The sequence below is a fragment of the Oncorhynchus masou genome, chromosome 6 (genome assembly GCF_036934945.1).
Source record: "Oncorhynchus masou masou isolate Uvic2021 chromosome 6, UVic_Omas_1.1, whole genome shotgun sequence".
NCBI lineage: Eukaryota > Metazoa > Chordata > Actinopteri > Salmoniformes > Salmonidae > Oncorhynchus > Oncorhynchus masou.
This window is the reverse complement of record NC_088217.1, coordinates 3,422,188-3,448,703: the sequence shown is the minus strand read 5'-3', so window position 1 is coordinate 3,448,703 and position 26,516 is coordinate 3,422,188. Positions and strand designations below refer to the sequence as shown.

At 44.4% G+C, this 26,516-nt stretch overlaps 1 protein-coding gene and 1 long non-coding RNA gene across 2 annotated transcripts in view; one reads left to right on the top strand and one right to left on the bottom strand.

The window, feature by feature from the left end:
* Positions 1-14,759, bottom strand: part of slmapa (sarcolemma associated protein a) — a 130,709-nt gene extending 115,950 nt beyond the window's left edge. Inside the window, exon 1 of the mRNA XM_064967333.1 lies at positions 13,072-14,759. Coding sequence (XP_064823405.1) covers positions 13,072-13,269 — 198 coding nt within the window. The 5' untranslated portion in view covers positions 13,270-14,759. The remainder of the gene's footprint in view (positions 1-13,071) is intronic.
* LOC135540978 (uncharacterized) lies at positions 3,017-3,318 on the top strand. Its single transcript, XR_010455889.1, has 3 exons — positions 3,017-3,051; positions 3,226-3,251; positions 3,284-3,318. It is a non-coding gene; the product is annotated as an uncharacterized LOC135540978 (long non-coding RNA).
* Positions 14,760-26,516: the final 11,757 nt, after the last annotated feature.

The following is a 26,516-nucleotide window of genomic DNA, read 5'->3' as shown; positions in this document are numbered from 1 at the left end:
CTTATGCCACACTTGAGAAAAAAAATATTTAAATTTATTTAAAATAACATTTACAAGTTAAGTCAATTTATTTTATGTCTTTTGTTTGGAGTGCTTATGTAGAAATGTGGAGTAAGGACACGGACCAGATTACGCAGTAGGCCTAGGCTAGCTGGCCTGCAAACAAAATGTATTAAATTGGTCTTTTTATTAATGTCCGAACTCCACACTACTAATGAGCTGCGGAGCTTAAAAAGTATTTTTATTTATACAGCCATTGAGAATTACTATAGTTCCTCCCTTTGATAACCGCTGAGCCTTTGTGGATCGAGGAAATGTTATAAAATACCAGATTTCCTCTTATCCCTTTCAGAAATACAGCTGTGTCTGTCCGGAGCTCACTGGCATAGGAAACACTGAGGGCCCAGAATAGTTGATTCAATGTTGCAAGGCCCGACCCAGTTGAGACAATGTTGCAAGGCCCGGCCCAGTTTAGACAAGTTTTGTTTAACATGAACAATCCTCCATGCGTAGCCAATGTGAATTATAGGATTTATATTTTGGTCCTGATATTTTCTACCTGCAATGTTTTTATTTGTTGTCTTTGTGTAGACTAGTTTTACCAAGTTAGCCATAGAACAAAATTATGTAAACAAAGCTGTTCACAAAAACAAAACAAAAAAATGCATGTGGAAATCATAACTGCCACGCAGATCGGTAGAAATCAGTAAGACCAATTGTTTACAAAAATGTTTAAAAAAATAAAAATATATATATATATTTTTTTAAAGGTGTCCGACCCCTAGTGTAGCCAATTACCGGTAACTTCAGGAACAGCACAGGGCCTCTTCGGTTTCTTTAACTCTGGATCCCTCCATGCTTAAAGACGAAGCTCAGTGCATACATTTGCTTATTTATTTTTAACTCCGGGTGTGACTATTGGATCTAGGGACAGCCCTCGCTCCAATTCTACTCACTTCAAATACTTAATCTGGACAAGAATGAGCTCGTCTGACATCAAGGATCCAATAGAACAGTTTTCAGAGCACAAACCACGCCCATCTGGAAGTCCAGGCAGGCTACAACAAAACGCTAAAAGTATTTTTTTAAAGATTGAGGAGTATTTGAACCCAGGACGAGCTAATATTACCAAAACGTTGTGATGTTATAGCTCACAGAAACAGTACGATCGACAACAGAAAGCAAACGGTGAACGGAGGAAAAACGTAGAGCTGTGGAAATAGGACTAATTCGCTGACTTTTCTACCACACACACATACATGTATATAAAAAAAAATTAAAGAGCCCTTTAAGGTATGTCCATTTACAGGGTGATGTGTGTTTGTGGTATTGTCCAGGTGTTCTATAACGGCACTACAAAACAAATGTATTATCATTGATTGTTTATCTCTACATCGAGTGGTATTGATATTAAACTGCAGTCCAGGTACAAAGGATTGCAACTACAACATTGAAACAGTAAAAACAGAGAGACTCAAGGAGAGGGTCATAGGAGGATGTGAGTTTGCTGTTGCCGTGACTACCACAGGGTGGGGGGGGGCAGCAGCAGGGAGTTTGGGATCTCAGTTGGGTGCAGAGGGGAGAGGTACAGGGGCTTACTGTTTGGGATCTCAGTTGGGTGCAGAGGGGAGGGGTTCAGGAGCTTGCTGTTTGGGAGTTTTGGATCTCCATCACCATGATACAATACTAGGTAGAGATGCAGCCTTCCTTTGAAATGAAGACCGTGAAGAAATTCTGGCACAACAAATAAAAATGCTCCACTTCTCTGGTATTGTATACAGTGCATCGGGAAAGTATCATACCCCTTGACTATTCCCACAGCCTTAGCCCCCCCCCCCTCAAAACACAATACCCCATAAAGACAAAACAAAAATTATATAAATTTCTGCAAATGTCAGCTAAATTAAAAACAAATACCTTAGATAAGTATTCAGACCCTTTCACTATAAGACTTCAAATTGAGCTCAGGTGCATCCTGTTTCCCATTGATCAACCTTGAGATGTTTCTACAACTTGATTAGAGTCCACCTGTGGTTAATTCTATTGATTTGACATGATTTGGAAAGGCATACACCTGCTTATATAAAGGTCCCACAGTTGACAGTGCATGTCAGAGCAAAACCCAAGTCAAGGTTGAAGGAACTTAGAGCTCCGAGATGTTGCTCCCCCCGCCTCATCTCAGAGAAACTTTACACTAAGTCATTCCAGTCTAAGGCTCTGTTTTCCCTGATTCAACACGTCCCATCTCCTGAAACCGCATTGGTGGAGAAGATCCAAAAGATCCCTGATCTTATCCCACAAATCTGTCTTTCGACCAATCGGATCAGCTCTTTTTTTACACATAATTGGGCTGTATGTAAACACCGCCTTAAGTCCTTTTCCCACTGACTTTACTCTCAAATGCGTTTATTTTTTATTTTTAGAAAGAAGCAAAGAATTGAGCTTAAATTGATTAAGAGCCAGTAGAGCTACACAGACCAACTCTCCAGTAACAGGCACATCTGAAAAAGCCTGATACCATGGTCCTGTTTTCTGCTGTCTTGACAGTTTCCACTACAATAGCCAAGGTTCCTTCATTGGACCGTACTGGAACCTGGCAGTACATTTGATCGCCTGAAATATTTTATTTTTTTAAAGTCTTCCCTCTGCACTCTATTTCTAAAAAAATAGGACATGATTAAGAAAAAGGATATAGCTCATGTTTAAAGAGGAGTAGACACAATCCTCCCAACCAATCACCCCAAATCCTTATTTTCCTCTCCATTTTGGATGGAATTCATCCATTGATAGGCCTCCCCAGGTCATTGCTGTTAATGTCATGTTCTCATTCAGTCAACTTTATCAGGTTGATAAATAAATAAGGTAATCTGGTACTAGTGGTATCCTATTCATGGCAGCTAGAGGTTAGTCAAAACAGGACAGGAGGCAGCTAGAGGTTAGTCAAAACAGGACAGGAGGCAGCTAGAGGTTAGTCAACGACGGGGCAGCTAGAGGTTAGTCAAAACAGGACAGGAGGCAGCTAGAGGTTGGTCAACGACGGGGCAGCTAGAGGTTGGTCAACGAAGGGGCAGCTAGAGGTTAGTCAAAACAGGACAGGAGGCAGCTAGAGGTTGGTCAACGACGGGACAGCTAGAGGTTAGTCAAAACAGGACAGGAGGCAGCTAGAGGTTGGTCAACGACGGGACAGCTAGAGGTTAGTCAAAACAGGACAGGAGGCAGCTAGAGGTTGGTCAACGACGGGGCAGCTAGAGGTTAGTCAAAACAGGACAGGAGGCAGCTAGAGGTTGGTCAACGACGGGGCAGCTAGAGGTTGGTCAATACATTGGTATTATGAAGCACCAACACACAACCTGCTCATTATCAAAACAGACTGCTCTCTGTCTGTGTGTGTGTTTTCGCTGTGTACAGACAAAGTCAACTGGTACACGGACATTAACAAAACATGGTTGTTTCAACTAATTAGTTAGGGTAGGAGTGTACGACACCGCGTTCCGGTAACTTCGCACAACCATTGAAGAGTGGGACAAAATTCCACAAGCAACAGCATGATCAACTCCAAGTGAAGGAGATGTGTCACGCTGCATGAGGCAAATGGTGGTCACAGCAGATACTGATGGGTTCTGATCCACACCCCTACTTTAAAATGGTACTGTATCTGTGACCAACAGAAGCACATCTTTATTCCCAGTCATGTGAATTCCATAGATTAGGTCTTACCGAATATAATTGAGACTTCATTTCCTTATATGAACTCTAACTTAGTAAAAATGTGTTACATTAGAGCAACTGGTTTGACTTGGCATATTGTAATGAGTAGAACCAGATGATTATATAGGGAAAGGGGTGCCATTTTGGCCGACCCTCAAGTAAAACATGTATTTTGTTGATACACAGCTCCTGACAGGCTGCTAAAAGCTGGACATGATTGGAATGTTCTGCCACTGGCTTTGGGGCTGGAACATCCCAAATCCAGCCATTCGAGGGGCTCTGGTTAAAAGCAGAAGGTAGTGAATAGGGTGTGCCTTTTGGGACGCAGGCCCAGAGACTCTTGGCTGGCCCAGTTTTATGACTCAGGGTTGGCACCTTTCCTCCTAACCCTCCTCATACAGTATTAGCAGCACCAGGGAAGTCTTTCCTTTCAGGTCAGTAGAGAGCCCTGAGGCTCACTGCCTGAAGTTGTGGTCTCCGGGGAGACAAATCTGTTGGCCCAAGATCTGTTTGGCATTACCATAAGAGAGTTGACAAGAACGCACAAATGGTAAACTGTTTGTTGAGCTGTGCCCGACAAAAATAAATAAATAATAATAATCTTAGATGGCCCGAAATTAGTCTGTTCTTTTGACAAATCGCCCCCCCCCCCAAAAAAAAACACAAAAAAGTGCCTATTTTCCATTTATACAGACTGCCTATGGGTTTTAATAAAAATCAACTATTGAGCTTGTCTGATGCTTTAAGCTTACTGTTTGATGACATAAGACACCAATGACTCAACAGGGAGCCAGATAACTCAAGCAGCATCCTCCCACTGTCTTTCGCAGATTCTGCCATGACTCTCCTGAAGTCGCCGGTAATAGGCTACACACCAATTTATAGCTCACAATTTCAACTTCTCTCTATGACAGTTATTGTTTTTAAAAATACACACGAGGAACAGTTTAATTTATTTTATAATAATGTCTTCATATATCAAAATCATTGTCGTGTGGTTAACCAAAATTCTAACCAAATACAAAATAATCCTAAATCATTTCTAAATCGCCAACTAATGTAAGAATGAATAGCCTACATAAAACACAACAAATAAAAACTTCGTATAAACATTGTATAAAATATTATGGGCCCTCAGAGTTTCCTGTGCCAGTGAGCTCGGGACAGACAGCTGTAGGCTATTTATGCAAGGTCTAAGAAGCAGTGGTTGACTTGGGCAGGAGCTCACCAGAGCAGAGTACTACCACCTCAGATTTTATACTGCGCGAGGTCCTGTTCCTCTTATAGAATATTATCAACAGTATCGTGGAGTTCCTGCACTTAAATATGAAAACAGTACCAGCACACTAAATAAGTCCCAGAAGACATTTCAGTCCAAGTCAAGCACTGGTAAAGAAGTAACCAGGTAGGCATATATATTTTTTTAAACGTTTCCATTCGATCAGAGCATGACATTTCACGCTAAGTGGTTAAAGAGAGAGCAGGGAGAAAAAAAAAATCATATACATTGAGGAAATATTGTCATTCTCAATGGATTTAAAAACAGATTCAGTTTTTGTGTTTGAGGTGAAGAAAACATTGAGAAGTAATTCCGGATAGAGACATGTATTTTGCATCTGGCTACTGCAAGGTCAATCCGACATCTGCATTGGCCATGCAGCATTTACGGTGATACTGAATCTGCAGAAATCAGGGCATTCATACTCCACGGAGTCGTGCAAATCGGTTGTCAAGGAAGTGAGTTTGTGTTTATACAGGATGTACTGCCACCACCTACCGTCAACCAATCATATCAACACGCCATCCCATCTGGTGTGTGCTTAGTGGGACTATCATTTATTTTTCAACAGGACAATGACCCATAATACACCTCTGGCTATGTAAGGGCTATTTGACCAAGGAGAGTGATGGAGTGCTGCATCACAATCACCCGACCTCAAACCAATTGGGATGGTTTGGACAGCAGAGTGAAAGAAAAGCAGCTCAGTGCTCAGCATATGTGGGAACTCCTTCAAGACTTTGGGAAAAGCATTCCTCATGAAGCTGGTTGACGCAATGGGTGGCTACCTTGAAGAATCTCAAATGAATATTGATTTATTAAATACTTTTTTGGTTATTTCATAACATGTCTTCACTATTATTCCACAATGTAGAAAATAGTCCAAATAAAACCCTTGAATGAGTAGGTGTCCAAACTTTTGACTGGTAACGCACATCTATAAAAATCTTGATCGACCAGCGAAAGGCTCTCCTTTCAGGTCAGCGGGGAGCAGGAGATCAGGGCCCGTATCCACAAAGCATCCCAGAAGAGTGCTGATCTAGGATCAAGTTCCAACATGTCCATATAATATTACTCCCTGTGATCAAAAATAAATCAAATAGAAAACTTCAGATCAGTCCTACTCAGAGGTATTGTGGATCCAGGGCCAGCCGGTCTCTGGGGAAACCCCACTCTAATAGCCTATATATGTAAGTCCTGCATGACAGTGACCATAGGAGTTGACAAGGCGGCACAAAGAGCTCTGAGAACAGTGCAGGCCAGGCTACCAATCTCTAGCTACAGGGCAGAAAGCCCTAGCTATGCCAGAGCTCCAGAATGCTTAACCACAACAGTCAGAGGTGCCAGCTGGGGGGAAGGATTGCTGCTGCTTCGTAACAAATTAGGAACCAATCACAGCAGAGAGAGAAAGGGTAACATAGCATGTGGTCAGCGCCACGGTGACAGCACCACCAGGATTCCAATTCAGAATCACAACTTCGGAACCTGGAAAACATACAGATTACTCAGGACTGCGGCTCCTGCCTGGAGATCTGAACTAACCCCTGACTGTTGGCGTTTTGTTTTTTTAAATTCACTACCAACAGAGAGAACAGAGCGGGGTATTAAAAAAAAGAAACCTGCAACATACCCAGGGAAGACAAGGTGTCCCAAATAACTCCCTATGAGTTTTTAATAGTGCTCTACTGTTCAGAGCCCTATGGAGTGCCATTTAGGACACACTTACCTACAAATCTCCTTCCTATGGGATGAATAAATAAATAAAAATGCCTTGGGGGGGGGGGGGGGGGTCAGCTGGGTTTTTTTTCAGGTCTTAGGAACATGTTCAAAATGAATAGTTATGAACACAGAGCCTGTAGACATCAAAGGTTATATTAAGATGCAAATGGATTTATATCTATACTGAACAAAAATACAATGCAATTTCTAAATATTTTGCTGACTTATTTTTAAATTCATTAAGCCCTAATCTACGGCCTTCACATGGCTGGGCATAGGCCCACCCACTAGGGAGCCAGGCCCAGCCGATCAGACTCTCTACCCACAAAAGGGCTTTAGAGACAGAAATACACCAGAGCCCCATAAGGCGGCTTATGGTAGAGAAATTAACATTAAATTCTCTGGGAACAGCTCTGGCAGGCATTCCTGCCATCAGCATGCTCCCTCAAAACTTAAGACATCTGTGGCATTGGGTTTGTGTGACAAAACTGAACATTTTAGAGTGGCATGTTAATGTCCCCAGCACAATAACAAATGTGCACAACATTTGAGAATATGCTTTTGTGCATGTGGAACGTTTTTAGGATCTTTTATTTCAGCTCATTAAAACTCAGGACCAACACCTTACATGTTGCTTTTACATTTCTGTTCTGTGTAGATTATGGTACTGCATCTTAACAGCACAGACTAAACTTTAATTTGTTTTGTCTAAATGCAATTCGTAGGAAAAAACATAGTAAACAGTGCACCTGATAGCGGTTCCATACAGGGCATTGGGAAAGTATTCAGACACCTTGACTTTGTAATCCACATTTTGTTATGTATAACCTTATTCTAAAATTGATTAAATTGCCCCCCACCACCAATCTACACACAATGACAAAGCAAAAACAGGTTGACATTTCAGCAAATATAAAAATGAAATATCACATTTACATAAATACTCAGTAATTTGTTGAAGCACCTTTGGCAGCGATTACAGCCTCGAGTCATCATGGGTATGGCGCTACAAGCTTGGTACACCTGTATTTGGGGAGTTTCTCCCATTCTTCTCTGCAGTTCCTCTCAAGCTCTGGCTGGTTGGATAGGGAGCATCGCAGCACAGCTATTTCCAGGTCTCTCCAGAGATGTTCGATAGGGTTCAAGTCCGGGCTCTGGCTGGGCCACTCAAGGACATTCAGAGACTTGTCCCGAAGCCACTCCTGTGTTATCTTGGCTGTGTGTTTAGGGTCGTTATCCTGTTGGTAGGTTAACCGTCGCTCCAGTCTGAAGTCATGAGCTCTTTACTCCGTTCATCTTTTCCTAGAACCTGACTAGTCTATCAGTACATGAAAAACATCCCCTCAGCATGACGCTGCCACCACCATGCTTCACCGTATATTTTTGATTTTTGCTCTGACATGCTCTGTCAACTGTGGGACCTTATATAGACAAGTATGTGCCTTTCCAAATCATGTCAATTTCAAGTCTCAAAGCAAAAGGTCTGTTATTTGCGCAACATTTTTTTGTATTGTGTGTAGATTGATGAAGGGAAAAAACTATTTAAATACATTTAAGAATAAGGCTGTAATTTAACAAAATGTGGGAAAAGTGAAGGGGCCTGACTACTTTATGAATGCAAAAATGGGAAGAAAAAAAAAAAAAAAAACATTTAATGTACCCTTTCATTCAAATATTAAGACAAAAAATATTGGCAAAAAAAAAAAAAACCTTGGATGAAAAGGTGCCCAGAGTAAATGGCCTGCTCCTCAGTCCCAGTTGCTAATATATGCATATTATTGTTAGTATTGGATATAAAACACTGAAGTTTCTAAAACATATTGAATAATGTCCGAGTATAACAGAACTCATATGGTAGGCAAAAATCTGAGAAGAAATCCAAACAGGAAGTGAGAAATCTGAGGTTGGTTGATTTTCAACTCAGGCCCTATTGAATTCACATTGGGATATGAATTAAGTTGCACTTCCTAGGGCTTCCACTAGATGTCAACCGTCTTTAGAAACTTGAATGAGGCTGAATAAGAGCTGGGACTGAATAAGAGCTGAATGAGTCAGCTTACTGGCAGAGAGCCATTTACTGGTCACGCGCATTCCACATGATATCGCCCTGCGTTCCGTTGCTCCTGTAGACGCAAAGGATTTCTCTGGTTGGAACTTAAAGATTCATGATAAAAATTATCCTAATGATTTATTCTATACTTGGTTTGAAACGTTTCTTCGACCTGTAATATAACCTTTTGAAGTTTTTGTCCGAAGTAATGTACGAGCGTTTGGATATGTGTACCTAACGCTAACAAGTAGCTACTTGGACATAAATAACAGACATTATCGAACAAATCAAGCATTTATTGTGGAACTACGTACGAGTCCTGGGAGTACATTCTGATGAAGATCGTCGAAGTTAAGGGAATATTTATGTAATTTCTGGTTTCTGTTGACTCCAACGTGGCGGCTATTTTGAATAATTTTCTGAGCGCAGTCTCAGATTATTGCAGGGTTTGCTTTTTCCGTAACGTTTTTGAAATCTGACATAGCGGTTGCATTAAGGAGAGGTATATCTATAATTCCATTTGTATAACTTGTATTATCATCTACATTTATGATGAGTATTTCTGTTGAATCGATGTGGCTATGCAAAATCACTGGATGTTTTTGGAACGAGTGAACGTAACGCGCCAATGTAAACTCAGATTTTTGTATATAAATATGAAGTTTATCAAACAAAACACACATGTATTGTGTAACATGAAGTCCTATAAGTGTCATCTGATGAAGATCAAAGGTTAGTGATTAATTCTCTCTATTTCTGCTTTTTGGGAGACCTCTTTGGCTGGAAAAATGGCTGTGTTTTTCTGTGGCTTGGTGGTGACCTAACAATCGTTTGTGGTGCTTTCGCTGTAAAGCATATTTGAAATCGGACACTGTGGTGGGATTAACAACAAGATTACCTTTGAAACAGTATAAGATACATGTACGTTTAAGGAATTTTAATTATAAGATTTGTTGTTTTGAATTTGGCGCCCTGCACCTTCACTGGCTGTTGTGATATCATCCCGTTAACGGGATTGCAGCCCTAAGAAGTTATTGACCTAAGGCTCATATTTCTGTGTGTTATAATTAAGTCTATGATTTGATAGAGCAGCCTGACCGAGCGGAGGTAGGCACCAGCAGGCTCGTAAGCATTCATTCAAACAGCACTTCCTTGCGTTTGCCAGCAGCTCTTCGCAATGCTTCAAGCATTGCACCGTTTATGACTTCAAGCCTATCAACTCCTGAGATGAGGCTGGTGTAACCGATGTGAAATGGCTAGCTAGTTAGCGGGGTGTGCGCTAATAGCGTTTCAAACGTCACTCGTTCTGAGACTTGGAGTGGTTGTTCCTCTTGCTCTGAGAGTCCTCTTGAAGAGAGGGACGGAAGCTATATGGTTACACTGGCAATACTAAAGTACCTATAAGAACATCCAATAGTCAAAGGTATATGAAATACAAATGGTATAGAGAGAAAGTCCTAATATACTATATTAATTACAACCTAAAACTTCTTACCTGGGAATATTGAAGACTCGTTAAAAGGAACCACCAGCTTTCATATGTTCTGAGCAAGGAACTTAAACGTTAGCTTTTTCACATGGCACATATTGCACTTTTACTGTCTTCTCCAACACTTTGTTTTTGCATTATTTAATCCAAATTGAACATGGTTCATTATTTATTTGAGGCTAAATTGATTTTTATTGATGTATTATATTAAGTTAAATTACGTGTTCATTCAGTGTTGTTGTAATTGTCATTATTACAAATTAAAAAAAAATACCTTTTTTTTTTTTTTTAAATCAGCCGATTAATCGGTATAGGCTTTTTTGGTCCTCCAATAATCCGTATCGAAAAATCATAATTTGTTGACCTCTAGTACCAAGGTTGTAGCGTCGTACCCAAGAAAACTTGAGGCCGCAATCGCTGCCAAAGGTGCGTCAAAGTTCTGAGTAAAGGGTCTGAATACTTATGAAAAATTCACAAATTTCTATAAACAAGTTTTTTGCTTTGTCATTATGTGGTGTTGTGTGTAGATTGATGAGGGAGGGGAAAAAAACTGCATCCATTTTAGAATACATCTAACGTAACAAACTGTGGACAAAGTCAATGGTCTGAATACTTTCCGAATACCCTGTAGATTACATTTAGTTACATTGAGGTTTATAATCTTAAATTAGTACACTAAAGTGAACAATAGTTTATATTGATCATTATAACTTGTTGTACTAAACTGATGTAATGCATTTATAGCCGTCTGGTAGTTTAAATATTTTTGTTGTAGTATTTGTCCTCAGTGCACCATTGTAAATGAGACACTGGTCTTAACACTAATATAATAGTGGAATAGTAAAATGACATTTCTTCAAGCAGTTATAGTAGCAAACTAAGTGCTTATAATTAAACGATGTAGAAACATGAAATGAAGAGTGAATGGCGGCTGATGTTCTGTGGTCAGAGAAGGACGGACACCTACTGATTTAAACCATTTATCGGCGCGGTCTGGGTTGTCCTTTAAAGCAGTGAGACGGAGGGATAGAGAGCTTGTAAAGTACTAGCAGAGTAAAACTGCATTCCAAGATAGGGGTGTGTAATCTCTTTGTCTATATTAAACTCTTGGCGCTGCCTGCTACACCTAGAATGGTGTTCAAACTAAGACCTTCAGCTAGTGAGGTCAGATAAATCTCTACTAACAAGAAGCACAACATGACAAATATTAAACAACTAGTTAACAAAACAGGCATGTAAATCTACTTACGTCATTACACAGGAAGTGGGGCCTATATCTTCCTGGACTGAACAACTTTTTGCTATGAAGTGTTCAGGAATCTGAGGGAGAGGCTTACAGTAACAGTCAAACGTTTGGACACACCTACTCATTCGAGGGTTTTTATTTTTACTATTTTCTACATTTTAGAATAATAGTGAAGACACCAAAACTATGAAATAACATATGGAATTATGTAGAAAACAGATCAAAATATATTTTGAAGACTCTTTATAGTAGACACACTTTGCCTTGATGACAGTTTAGCACACTCTTGACTGGTACGGTATATCAGCACCCAAATCAGTTCGGTAAAGAAACTAGTCACATTACTCATGTGGAAGGGGTGGAGTAGACAGTATAAGGTTTATATGGTATAGTGAACATGGAGCGATATCTACGCCGACCTCTGGCTGTCAAAGTTTTAATCATTTGGAACCTCTTAACACAAGCCAACCGTCCAAGGTTGCTCTGTAGTGCCAACTGTACTAGCTACTGTACGCAGTCCAGGTGAAGACAGACGAGGTGTGCCCACCACCTCACTCACAACGTGTTGGTGGAATTAGGGCATACCGTAGAGAAATTTTACAATGGAAAATGAGCCAAGTGTTAATGGAACAAATTCCAGTAGTGCCTCGTGGTTACAGTACGTTTCATAAGTGAGCCTAATGAATGCACCCCTGGTGTGTTTCTCATTTCCCCTCAGGTTAAACAAACCAATACATGCCCTTTAACTTTCCATGACAACACCACTGCCCTGTAACTCTCCTTTCCCCAAGCAAAACCACTGTGTTGAAAGTAACACTATCTGTCCGTCAGTCTGACAAGACAACTACAACCATTTCATCAAGGTAACACTAAACCTTCTATTCTTGTGTGTGTGTGTCACGTGATGCAGTTACTACAGCTAGATGTGCATGCGGGTACATGAGGACCTTGGGGGAGGTATGCGATGTGTGTATTAGGGTGGGGTGTTGTCTTGGGTTGTCTTGCTAGCAGGCAGCTGTGTGTCTTGCATTAACAGTCTTTATCCACGAAGCTCAAACAGACTTCCTAGCAGCTGTAGCCTAAGCAATTAGCTAGGGGATCTTTATGTGCATCCCAAATCACACCATGTGTGCACATCCCAAATTACACCCTATGTGCCCTACTCTTGACCAGAGGCCTATAGAAAATAGGGTGCCATTTGGAAAGCAAACTATTAATCTCCCATGGATGTTCTAAAAGGTGATTTCCCACATTATTATTGTTCTATTTATTTAAGTGGGAGAAAGTGGGCACAATCCTAGGCAAAACAAAAATGTGCCCAATGATTCGATACTCTATCTCAGCAACGGTTGCCATAGCTGGCTGTCAGTCAGTCAGTGGCAACCCATATATATGTGTTGGTGTGTCTCTCAACCCTGCAGCCATGACCCATTATTTACCCATAGGTGGTTGACTGACCACTTATTCCATTGAGGTACCTGGACATGTCGATTGCAACACCGTTCAACATGTGACTGCGCAAAGGGATTGTACCAAGCAAAGTAAAAGCTAGTAGCTATCCGACTGGTTGAGAGACTCACCTTGCCAGTCTTGTGATCGAACCAGAGGAGGGCATGGTTCCGTGACAGAACCTTGCAGTCGAACGTAGCGTTGTTCTGAGCCGGTCGGCATCGTGCCACAGACCGCCCGATCTTGACTGGCTCGTCCAGGTAGACATGACGTTCCTGAAAAGGGTGTGAATTCGGACGGCAGGAGAAAACGGCCAGCGCTGAAGGCATTGATGATGTCTTGGGAGTGTTACTCCAACCAGAGACTAAAGACAGGGTTTCTTGATCCAGAATGACAACGTTCTAAGTCTTCAATCATCGGCTGTTAATTCAATTTAGCCTAGCTATTCCGCTGGCTGGCTATTCTATTTTGAGTTTAAGCACTAACTAGCTATCAAACATTATATTCATTTTTTCGTTTTTCAACGAGAAACGTAACCAACACTCTGGTAAATCTAAGTAAAAAAAAAAAAAAAAAAAAAGATTTTTGGACTCTCTTTCCACAGAGCTACATTACGTCCACTGAATGTTATTCAACACGACTATGTACAGGTCAGATCTCTGACTAGCCAGAATTGCATGACGATAACAATAGTAGCCGTCTAGAAAATATCTAACCACGTCCATCAAAATGTACAGGGAAAGAAGCTATATTGAGCAGGCTCGTGTGGCAACCAATCTTCAGCACAGCAACGGATAAATCCAGATTGGTAGTTTATACAAACTATTTGACCAGTGCGGGGTTTCCTATCCCTGCGCCTGCTGATGATACGGCTATTGAAACACAACCGCTGTCAATCTGACCGTGGTTTAACAGGTCATTAATACATTGTTTTTCTATAGAGAGTTTGTGTCATTACGTTTTGTTTATCCTACGCACTATAGACGGGTGCGATATAAGAACATCTGACCTTGTTTGTTAGCTAGCTCGCTAACCAGCTAATGCAAACCCCTAGCCACTCCCAACTCAGGCAGACTAGCAAGCTAATATTGAGTTTCAGGGCCCTGAACAGCAACAAATCTTTCTCATCTCGAAGCTGAAATGTTTCAAACTGCTGCAGACAACCCTTAAATCTAAAATGGGTATTGCAGCGAGATGTAGAGATTAATGTGCCTATTACAAAAACCCTGCAGTTTGGCTGTTTGCTGGCAACTACCCAGATATAGCTATAAAAAAGAAAAAATATCTAAAAAAAAAATAAAGCTAGCTAACGTGCTAACAACTTGTAATCAAGCCGGAGCGGCCTCTTCGGGTGAATAGTCGACTGGTGTTCAACCAACTCTTGAATAACGCTACTTCGTGGCAAAAAATAATAATAATCAATTCGAGACAAGCAACTAAAGACATGTAAGGCTAGCTAGTAAAGCTGGGCCCTCTTCACACAAAAAAAGCAAACGTTAGCTGAGTCGGAAATAGTTAGCTTGGATGGATAGCCTTGCTAGCTAGTTAGCCAGCTAGCTGACAGAGCAGACACGGAAAACTGAGACGAGTTTAGGCTTCATCCCCAGTCCAGTAGCTAATCTTCTGAAGATTACCCCCAAGTTAATAAGACACACTTATCGATGACACAAGATGTGATTTTACAGAATTATTCCGTTGAATTGGGTAAACTTTCGAAAAACTTGTCCTCCTCCACAAGAATCCGTAGTCATAACTGAAATGATATCAGACAGACCGGTAAAAGCGCCGATGTGTTGCCGTTGTAGCGCACGCGACATATAGCCATAACGTCATTAGAGGCGGGATCAATGTTCAAAATTGACAAAATGGGGTCCAATCAGAATAGACGTTCATGACACGCTGCAACGTCCCATGCAAATATTGTTTATTATGTGGTTAAAAAACACAAGAATTTGTATTGTCACACTTGCATGACTTTTTCAGTCAATGATAGATTTTAAATTAAGCTATATGGGGCGGCAGGTAGTTTAGTGGTTAGAGCCCCTGTGACAATTTTGGACCCCCACAATTTTGGACTTACCAGACTTAATTAGTGAAAGATTATAATATTTGTTCGAAAACTTTAAATGTATCAACCCACCTGCTCCCTTCCTTATAATCACTGATCTGTGAGTTACATGCAAACCTCACCGGCCACGTTGCGTGCGCCGGCGTTGCAAAATAAATGTACACATACTGTGTTATTCAATTATTTCACCAACACCGCTTGCATCATAAAGAAGTGTCTGCATAACCGAGCGCTAAAATGGAACTTTGTTCTATAAGACTTGCCACAAGTCCCTTCCTTATGTCAGGAAGATACAAACCCACGTGGATACTTGAAAAACAAACGAGGATAGATTCATTAAAGACAACGCACTAAAAACTGTTTCCTTTTTTACATGTTGATTCGTCGTCTGAGTAGAGAAACACACGATGTTGTATGACTCCAGGTCAAAATTATACAAAGAACCAGCAAGAAATAGGACAATATGCATGTCAGGTAATGTTTATCTCCAAGGACAAGCTAGCTTGAATGTTTCATGTGTGTTTCGACCTGCCCCCCTAATTAATTAATACAGTTGTTTTAATTTTTTAACCTGTGTCTCATGAACACATCTGGTGTCCATGGACCAAATCTACATGTGCACGTGGACACACGCGTTTTGCCTTGTAGGCAGCATGTTAAGTTTCCTCAATATATCAACAGGAAACTATAATTGGGTAAACTTTTCAAATAGCTGGTTACTTGCTCAGATTTATATCACCTGAAGAAGAAAAAAATACATGCACTTGACACATCTCATGTATGCGGAGCTCCTGCATGTGTCTACATGATTCAGGCAGTGGCGGTTCTAGACCATTTCAACTGGTGGGGCCAAGCTGGGGCCAGTTACATTAGACGTTATTGTTGTCATCGTTTTCTTCATTGCATTGCAGGCATTAGCAGGCAAAAGACCATGTTCACAATCATCATCTTTGCCACTGTCTAATAATGGATGTAAAAAAGAACGATAGCAAAAATTAGTAATGTAAATATTATTCCATAATCCACATTTAGGGGGGCCACAAGGGGTCCAAAATTGTTGTCACAGGGTTAGGGTTAGTGTTAGGCATGGGTCCTCAGATCCACAAAAGGTTCTACAGCTGCACCATCGAGATCATCCTGACTGGTTGCATCACTGCCTGGTATGGCAACTGCTCGGCCTCCGACCGCAAGGCACAACAACGGTTAGTGTGTACGGCCCAGTATATTACTGGGGCCAAGTTTCCTGCCATCCAGGACCTCATTACCAGGCGGTGTCAGAGGAAGGCCCTAAAAATTGTCAAAGACTTCAGCCACCCCAGTCATAGACTGTTCTGACTGCTACTGCAGGGCAAGCGGTACCGGAGCGCCATGTCAAGGTCCAAAAGCCTCCAGCTTCTACCCCCGAGCCATAAGATTCCTGAACAGGTAATCAAATGGCTACCCAGACCCCTCTTTTATGCTGCTGCTACTCTCTGTTATTGTCTATGCATAGTCACTTCAACTCTACCTACATGTACATATTACCTTAATTACCTCAATTAACCTGTACCCCCACATATTGACTCTGTACCGGTACCCCCTGTATATAGTCTCCACATTGACTCTGTACCGGTACCCCTTGTATATAGCCTCCACATTGACTCTGTACCGGTACCCCCTGTATATAGCCTCAACATTGACTCTGTACCGGTACCCCCTGTATATAGCCTCCACATTGACTCTGTACCGGTACCCCCTGTATATAGCCTCCACATTGACTCTGTACCGGTACCCCCTGTATAAAGCCTCCACACTGACTCTGTACCGGTACCCCCTGTATATAGCCTCCACGTTGACTCTGTACCGGTACCCCCTGTATATAGCCTCCACATTGACTCTGTACCCCCTGTATATAGCCTCCACATTGAGTCGGTACCGGTACTCCCCTGTATATAGCCTCCACATTGACTCTGTACCGGTACCCCCTGTATATAACCTCCACATTGACTCTGTACCGGTACCCCTGTATATAACCTCCACATTGACTCTGTACCGGTACCCCCTGTATATAGCCTCCACATTGACTCTGTACCGGTACTCCCCTGTATATAGCCTCCACATTGACTCTGTACTGGTACCCCCTGTATATAACCTCCACATTGACTCTGTACCGGTACCCCTGTATATAGCCTCCACATTGACTCTGTACCGGTACCCCCTGTATATAGCCTCCACATTGACTCTGTACCGGTACCCCCTGTATATAGCCTCCACATTGACTCTGTACCGTAACACCCTATATATAGCCTCCACATTGACTCTGTACCGGTACCCCCTGTATATAACCTCCACATTGACTCTGTACCGGTACCCCCTGTATATAGCCTCAACATTGACTCTGTACCGGTACCCCCTGTATATAGCCTCCACATTGACTCTGTACCGGTACCCCCTGTATATAGCCTCCACATTGACTCTGTACCGGTACCCCCTGTATAAAGCCTCCACACTGACTCTGTACCGGTACCCCCTGTATATAGCCTCCACGTTGACTCTGTACCGGTACCCCCTGTATATAGCCTCCACATTGACTCTGTACCCCCTGTATATAGCCTCCACATTGAGTCGGTACCGGTACTCCCCTGTATATAGCCTCCACATTGACTCTGTACCGGTACCCCCTGTATATAACCTCCACATTGACTCTGTACCGGTACCCCTGTATATAACCTCCACATTGACTCTGTACCGGTACCCCCTGTATATAGCCTCCACATTGACTCTGTACCGGTACTCCCCTGTATATAGCCTCCACATTGACTCTGTACTGGTACCCCCTGTATATAACCTCCACATTGACTCTGTACCGGTACCCTTGTATATAGCCTCCACATTGACTCTGTACCGGTACCCCCTGTATATAGCCTCCACATTGACTCTGTACCGGTACCCCCTGTATATAGCCTCCACATTGACTCTGTACCGTAACACCCTATATATAGCCTCCACATTGACTCTGTACCGGTACCCCCTGTATATAGCCTCCACATTGACTCTGTACCGGTACCCCCTGTTTATAGCCTCCACATTGACTCTGTACCGGTACCCCCTGTATATAGCCTCCACATTGACTCTGTACCGGTACCCCCTGTTTATAGCCTCCACATTGACTCTGTACCGGTACCCCCTGTATATAGCCTCCACATTGACTCTGTACCGGTACCCCCTGTTTATAGCCTCCACATTGACTCTGTACCGGTACCCCCTGTATATAGCCTCAACATTGACTCTGTACCGGTACCCCCTGTATATAGCCTCCACATTGACTCTGTACCGGTACCCCCTGTTTATAGCCTCCACATTGACTCTGTACCGGTACCCCCTGTATATAGCCTCCACATTGACTCTGTACCGGTACCCCCTGTTTATAGCCTCCACATTGACTCTGTACCGGTACCCCCTGTATATAGCCTCCACATTGACTCTGTACCGGTACCCCCTGTTTATAGCCTCCACATTGACTCTGTACCGGTACCCCCTGTATATAGCCTCAACATTGACTCTGTACCGGTACCCCCTGTATATAGCCTCCACATTGACTCTGTACTGGTACCCCTGTATATAGCCTCCACATTGACTCTGTACCGGTACCCCCTGTATATAGCCTCCACACTGACTCTGTACCGGTACCCACTGTATATAGCCTCCACGTTGACTCTGTACCGGTACCCCCTGTATATAGCCTCCACATTGACTCTGTACCCCCTGTATATAGCCTCCATATTGAGTCGGTACCGGTACCCCCTGTATATAGCCTCCACATTGACTCTGTACCGGTACTCCCCTGTATATAGCCTCCACATTGACTCTGTACCGGTACCCCCTGTATATAACCTCCACATTGACTCTGTACCGGTACCCCCTGTATATAGCCTCAACATTGACTCTGTACCGGTACCCCCTGTATATAGCCTCCACATTGACTCTGTACCGGTACCCCCTGTATATAGCCTCCACATTGACTCTGTACCGGTACCCCCTGTATAAAGCCTCCACACTGACTCTGTACCGGTACCCCCTGTATATAGCCTCCACGTTGACTCTGTACCGGTACCCCCTGTATATAGCCTCCACATTGACTCTGTACCCCCTGTATATAGCCTCCACATTGAGTCGGTACCGGTACTCCCCTGTATATAGCCTAAAACATTGACTCTGTACCGGTACCCCCTGTATATAACCTCCACATTGACTCTGTACCGGTACCCCTGTATATAACTTCCACATTGACTCTGTACCGGTACCCCCTGTATATAGCCTCCACGTTGACTCTGTACCGGTACCCCCTGTATATAGCCTCCACATTGACTCTGTACCCCCTGTATATAGCCTCCACATTGAGTCGGTACCGGTACTCCCCTGTATATAGCCTCCACATTGACTCTGTACCGGTACCCCCTGTATATAACCTCCACATTGACTCTGTACCGGTACCCCTGTATATAGCCTCCACATTGACTCTGTACCGTAACACCCTATATATAGCCTCCACATTGACTCTGTACCGGTACCCCCTGTATATAGCCTCCACATTGACTCTGTACTGGTACCCCCTGTTTATAGCCTCCACATTGACTCTGTACCGGTACCCCCTGTATATAGCCTCCACATTGACTCTGTACTGGTACCCCCTGTTTATAGCCTCCACATTGACTCTGTACCGGTACCCCCTGTATATAGCCTCAACATTGACTCTGTACCGGTACCCCCTGTATATAGCCTCCACATTGACTCTGTACCGGTACCCCCTGTATATAGCCTCAACATTGACTCTGTACCGGTACCCCCTGTATATAGCCTCCACATTGACTCTGTACCGGTACCCCCTGTATATAGCCTCCACATTGACTCTGTACCGGTACCCCCTGTATATAGCATCCACACTGACTCTGTACCGGTACCCCCTGTATATAGCCTCCACGTTGACTCTGTATCGGTACCCCCTGTATATAGCCTCCACATTGACTCTGTACCGGTACCCCCTGTATATAGCCTCCACATTGACTCTGTACCGTAACACCCTATACATAGCCTCCACATTGACTCTGTACCGGTACCCCCTGTTTATAGCCTCCACATTGACTCTGTACCGGTACCCCCTGTATATAGCCTCAACATTGACTCTGTACCGGTACCCCCTGTATATAGCCTCCACATTGACTCTGTACCGGTACCCCCTGTATAGAGCCTCCACATTGACTCTGTACCGGTACCCCTGTATATAGCCTCCACATTGACTCTGTACCGGTACCCCCTGTATATAGCCTCCACATTGACTCTGTACTGGTACCCCCTGTATATAGCCTCCACATTGACTCTGCACCAGTAACCCTGTATATAGCCTCCACATTGACACTGTACCAGTACACCCTGTATATAGCCTCCACATTGACTCTGTACCGGTACCCCCTGTATATAGCCTCCACATTGACTCTGTACCGGTACTCCCCTGTATATAGCCTCCACATTGACTCTGTACCGGTACCCCCTGTATATAGCCTCCACATTGACTCTGTACCGGTACCCCCTGTATATAGCCTCCACATTGACTCTGTACCGGTACCCCCTGTATATAGCCTCCACATTGACTCTGTACCGTAACACCCTGTATATAGCCTCCACATTGACTCTGTACCGGTACCCCCTGTATAGAGCCTCCACATTGACTCTGTACCGGTTCTCCCCGTTTATAGCCTCCACATTGACTCTGTACCGGTACCCCCTGTATATAGCCTCCACATTGACTCTGTACCCCCTGTATATAGCCTCCACATTGAGTCGGTACCGGTACTCCCCTGTATATAGCCTCAACATTGACTCTGTACCGGTACCCCCTGTATATAGCCTCCACATTGACTCTGTACCGGTACCCCCTGTATATAGCCTCAACATTGACTCTGTACCGGTACCCCCTGTATATAGCCTCCACATTGACTCTGTACTGGTACCCCCTGTATATAGCCTCCACATTGACTCTGTACCGGTACCCCCTGTATATAGCCTCCACACTGACTCTGTACCGGTACCCACTGTATATAGCCTCCACGTTGACTCTGTACCGGTACCCCCTGTATATAGCCTCCACATTGACTCTGTACCCCCTGTATATAGCCTCCATATTGAGTCGGTACCGGTACCCCCTGTATATAGCCTCCACATTGACTCTGTACCGGTACTCCCCTGTATATAGCCTCCACATTGACTCTGTACCGGTACCCCCTGTATATAACCTCCACATTGACTCTGTACCGGTACCCCCTGTATATAGCCTCAACATTGACTCTGTACCGGTACCCCCTGTATATAGCCTCCACATTGACTCTGTACCGGTACCCCCTGTATATAGCCTCCACATTGACTCTGTACCGGTACCCCCTGTATAAAGCCTCCACACTGACTCTGTACCGGTACCCCCTGTATATAGCCTCCACGTTGACTCTGTACCGGTACCCCCTGTATATAGCCTCCACATTGACTCTGTACCCCCTGTATATAGCCTCCACATTGAGTCGGTACCGGTACTCCCCTGTATATAGCCTAAAACATTGACTCTGTACCGGTACCCCCTGTATATAACCTCCACATTGACTCTGTACCGGTACCCCTGTATATAACTTCCACATTGACTCTGTACCGGTACCCCCTGTATATAGCCTCCACGTTGACTCTGTACCGGTACCCCCTGTATATAGCCTCCACATTGAGTCGGTACCGGTACTCCCCTGTATATAGCCTCCACATTGACTCTGTACCGTAACACCCTATATATAGCCTCCACATTGACTCTGTACCGGTACCCCCTGTATATAGCCTCCACATTGACTCTGTACTGGTACCCCCTGTTTATAGCCTCCACATTGACTCTGTACCGGTACCCCCTGTATATAGCCTCCACATTGACTCTGTACCGGTACCCCCTGTATATAGCCTCCACATTGACTCTGTACCGGTACCCCTGTATATAGCCTCAACATTGACTCTGTATCGGTACCTCCTGTATATAGCCTCCACATTGACTCTGTACCGGTACCCCCTGTATATAGCCTCAACATTGACTCTGTATCGGTACCCCCTGTATATAGCCTCAACATTGACTCTGTATCGGTACCCCCTGTATATAGCCTCCACATTGACTCTGTACCGGTACCCCCTGTATATAGCATCCACACTGACTCTGTACCGGTACCCCCTGTATATAGCCTCCACGTTGACTCTGTATCGGTACCCCCTGTATATAGCCTCCACATTGACTCTGTACCGGTACCCCCTGTATATAGCCTCCACATTGACTCTGTACCGTAACACCCTATACATAGCCTCCACATTGACTCTGTACCGGTACCCCCTGTATATAGCCTCCACATTGACTCTGTACCGGTACCCCCTGTTTATAGCCTCCACATTGACTCTGTACCGGTACCCCCTGTATATAGCCTCAACATTGACTCTGTACCGGTACCCCCTGTATATAGCCTCCACATTGACTCTGTACCGGTACCCCCTGTATAGAGCCTCCACATTGACTCTGTACCGGTACCCCTGTATATAGCCTCCACATTGACTCTGTACCGGTACCCCCTGTATATAGCCTCCACATTGACTCTGTACTGGTACCCCCTGTATATAGCCTCCACATTGACTCTGCACCGGTAACCCTGTATATAGCCTCCACATTGACACTGTACCAGTACACCCTGTATATAGCCTCCACATTGACTCTGTACCGGTACCCCCTGTATATAGCCTCCACATTGACTCTGTACCGGTACTCCCCTGTATATAGCCTCCACATTGACTCTGTACCGGTACCCCCTGTATATAGCCTCCACATTGACTCTGTACCGGTACCCCCTGTATATAGCCTCCACATTGACTCTGTACCGGTACCCCCTGTATATAGCCTCCACATTGACTCTGTACCGTAACACCCTGTATATAGCCTCCACATTGACTCTGTACCGGTACCCCTGTATATAGCCTCCACATTGACTCTGTACCGTAACACCCTATATATAGCCTCCACATTGACTCTGTACCGGTACCCCCTGTATATAGCCTCCACATTGACTCTGTACTGGTACCCCCTGTTTATAGCCTCCACATTGACTCTGTACCGGTACCCCCTGTATATAGCCTCCACATTGACTCTGTACTGGTACCCCCTGTTTATAGCCTCCACATTGACTCTGTACCGGTACCCCCTGTATATAGCCTCAACATTGACTCTGTACCGGTACCCCCTGTATATAGCCTCCACATTGACTCTGTACCGGTACCCCCTGTATATAGCCTCAACATTGACTCTGTACCGGTACCCCCTGTATATAGCCTCCACATTGACTCTGTACCGGTACCCCCTGTATATAGCCTCCACATTGACTCTGTACCGGTACCCCCTGTATATAGCATCCACACTGACTCTGTACCGGTACCCCCTGTATATAGCCTCCACGTTGACTCTGTATCGGTACCCCCTGTATATAGCCTCCACATTGACTCTGTACCGGTACCCCCTGTATATAGCCTCCACATTGACTCTGTACCGTAACACCCTATACATAGCCTCCACATTGACTCTGTACCGGTACCCCCTGTTTATAGCCTCCACATTGACTCTGTACCGGTACCCCCTGTATATAGCCTCAACATTGACTCTGTACCGGTACCCCCTGTATATAGCCTCCACATTGACTCTGTACCGGTACCCCCTGTATAGAGCCTCCACATTGACTCTGTACCGGTACCCCTGTATATAGCCTCCACATTGACTCTGTACCGGTACCCCCTGTATATAGCCTCCACATTGACTCTGTACTGGTACCCCCTGTATATAGCCTCCACATTGACTCTGCACCGGTAACCCTGTATATAGCCTCCACATTGACACTGTACCAGTACACCCTGTATATAGCCTCCACATTGACTCTGTACCGGTACCCCCTGTATATAGCCTCCACATTGACTCTGTACCGGTACCCCCTGTATATAGCCTCCACATTGACTCTGTACCGGTACCCCCTGTATATAGCCTCCACATTGACTCTGTACCGGTACCCCCTGTATATAGCCTCCACATTGACTCTGTATCGGTACCCCCTGTATATAGCCTCCACATTGACTCTGTACCGTAACACCCTGTATATAGCCTCCACATTGACTCTGTACCGGTACCCCTGTATAGAGCCTCCACATTGACTCTGTACCGGTACCCCCGTTTATAGCCTCCACATTGACTCTGTACCGGTACCCCCTGTATATAGCCTCCACATTGACTCTGTACCCCCTGTATATAGCCTCCACATTGAGTCGGTACCGGTACTCCCTGTATATAGCCTCCACATTGACTCTGTACCGGTACCCCCTGTATATAACCTCCACATTGACTCTGTACCGGTACCCCTGTATATAACCTCCACATTGACTCTGTACCGGTACCCCCTGTATATAGCCTCCACATTGACTCTGTACCGGTACTCCCCTGTATATAGCCTCCACATTGACTCTGTACTGGTACCCCCTGTATATAACCTCCACATTGACTCTGTACCGGTACCCCTGTATATAGCCTCCACATTGACTCTGTACCGGTACCCCCTGTATATAGCCTCCACATTGACTCTGTACCGGTACCCCCTGTATATAGCCTCCACATTGACTCTGTACCGTAACACCCTATATATAGCCTCCACATTGACTCTGTACCGGTACCCCCTGTATATAGCCTCCACATTGACTCTGTACCGGTACCCCTGTTTATAGCCTCCACATTGACTCTGTACCGGTACCCCCTGTATATAGCCTCCACATTGACTCTGTACCGGTACCCCCTGTTTATAGCCTCCACATTGACTCTGTACCGGTACCCCCTGTATATAGCCTCAACATTGACTCTGTACCGGTACCCCCTGTATATAGCCTCCACATTGACTCTGTACCGGTACCCCCTGTATATAGCCTCAACATTGACTCTGTACCGGTACCCCTGTATATAGCCTCCACATTGACTCTGTACTGGTACCCCCTGTATATAGCCTCCACATTGACTCTGTACCGGTACCCCCTGTATATAGCCTCCACACTGACTCTGTACCGGTACCCACTGTATATAGCCTCCACGTTGACTCTGTACCGGTACCCCCTGTATATAGCCTCCACATTGACTCTGTACCCCCTGTATATAGCCTCCATATTGAGTCGGTACCGGTACCCCCTGTATATAGCCTCCACATTGACTCTGTACCGGTACTCCCCTGTATATAGCCTCCACATTGACTCTGTACCGGTACCCCCTGTATATAACCTCCACATTGACTCTGTACCGGTACCCCTGTATATAGCCTCAACATTGACTCTGTACCGGTACCCCCTGTATATAGCCTCCACATTGACTCTGTACCGGTACCCCCTGTATATAGCCTCCACATTGACTCTGTACCGGTACCCCCTGTATAAAGCCTCCACACTGACTCTGTACCGGTACCCCTGTATATAGCCTCCACGTTGACTCTGTACCGGTACCCCCTGTATATAGCCTCCACATTGACTCTGTACCCCCTGTATATAGCCTCCACATTGAGTCGGTACCGGTACTCCCCTGTATATAGCCTAAAACATTGACTCTGTACCGGTACCCCCTGTATATAACCTCCACATTGACTCTGTACCGGTACCCCTGTATATAACTTCCACATTGACTCTGTACCGGTACCCCCTGTATATAGCCTCCACGTTGACTCTGTACCGGTACCCCCTGTATATAGCCTCCACATTGACTCTGTACCCCCTGTATATAGCCTCCACATTGAGTCGGTACCGGTACTCCCCTGTATATAGCCTCCACATTGACTCTGTACCGGTACCCCTGTATATAACCTCCACATTGACTCTGTACCGGTACCCCTGTATATAGCCTCCACATTGACTCTGTACCGTAACACCCTATATATAGCCTCCACATTGACTCTGTACCGGTACCCCCTGTATATAGCCTCCACATTGACTCTGTACTGGTACCCCTGTTTATAGCCTCCACATTGACTCTGTACCGGTACCCCCTGTATATAGCCTCCACATTGACTCTGTACTGGTACCCCCTGTTTATAGCCTCCACATTGACTCTGTACCGGTACCCCCTGTATATAGCCTCAACATTGACTCTGTACCGGTACCCCCTGTATATAGCCTCCACATTGACTCTGTACCGGTACCCCCTGTATATAGCCTCAACATTGACTCTGTACCGGTACCCCCTGTATATAGCCTCCACATTGACTCTGTACCGGTACCCCCTGTATATAGCCTCCACATTGACTCTGTACCGGTACCCCCTGTATATAGCATCCACACTGACTCTGTACCGGTACCCCTGTATATAGCCTCCACGTTGACTCTGTATCGGTACCCCCTGTATATAGCCTCCACATTGACTCTGTACCGGTACCCCCTGTATATAGCCTCCACATTGACTCT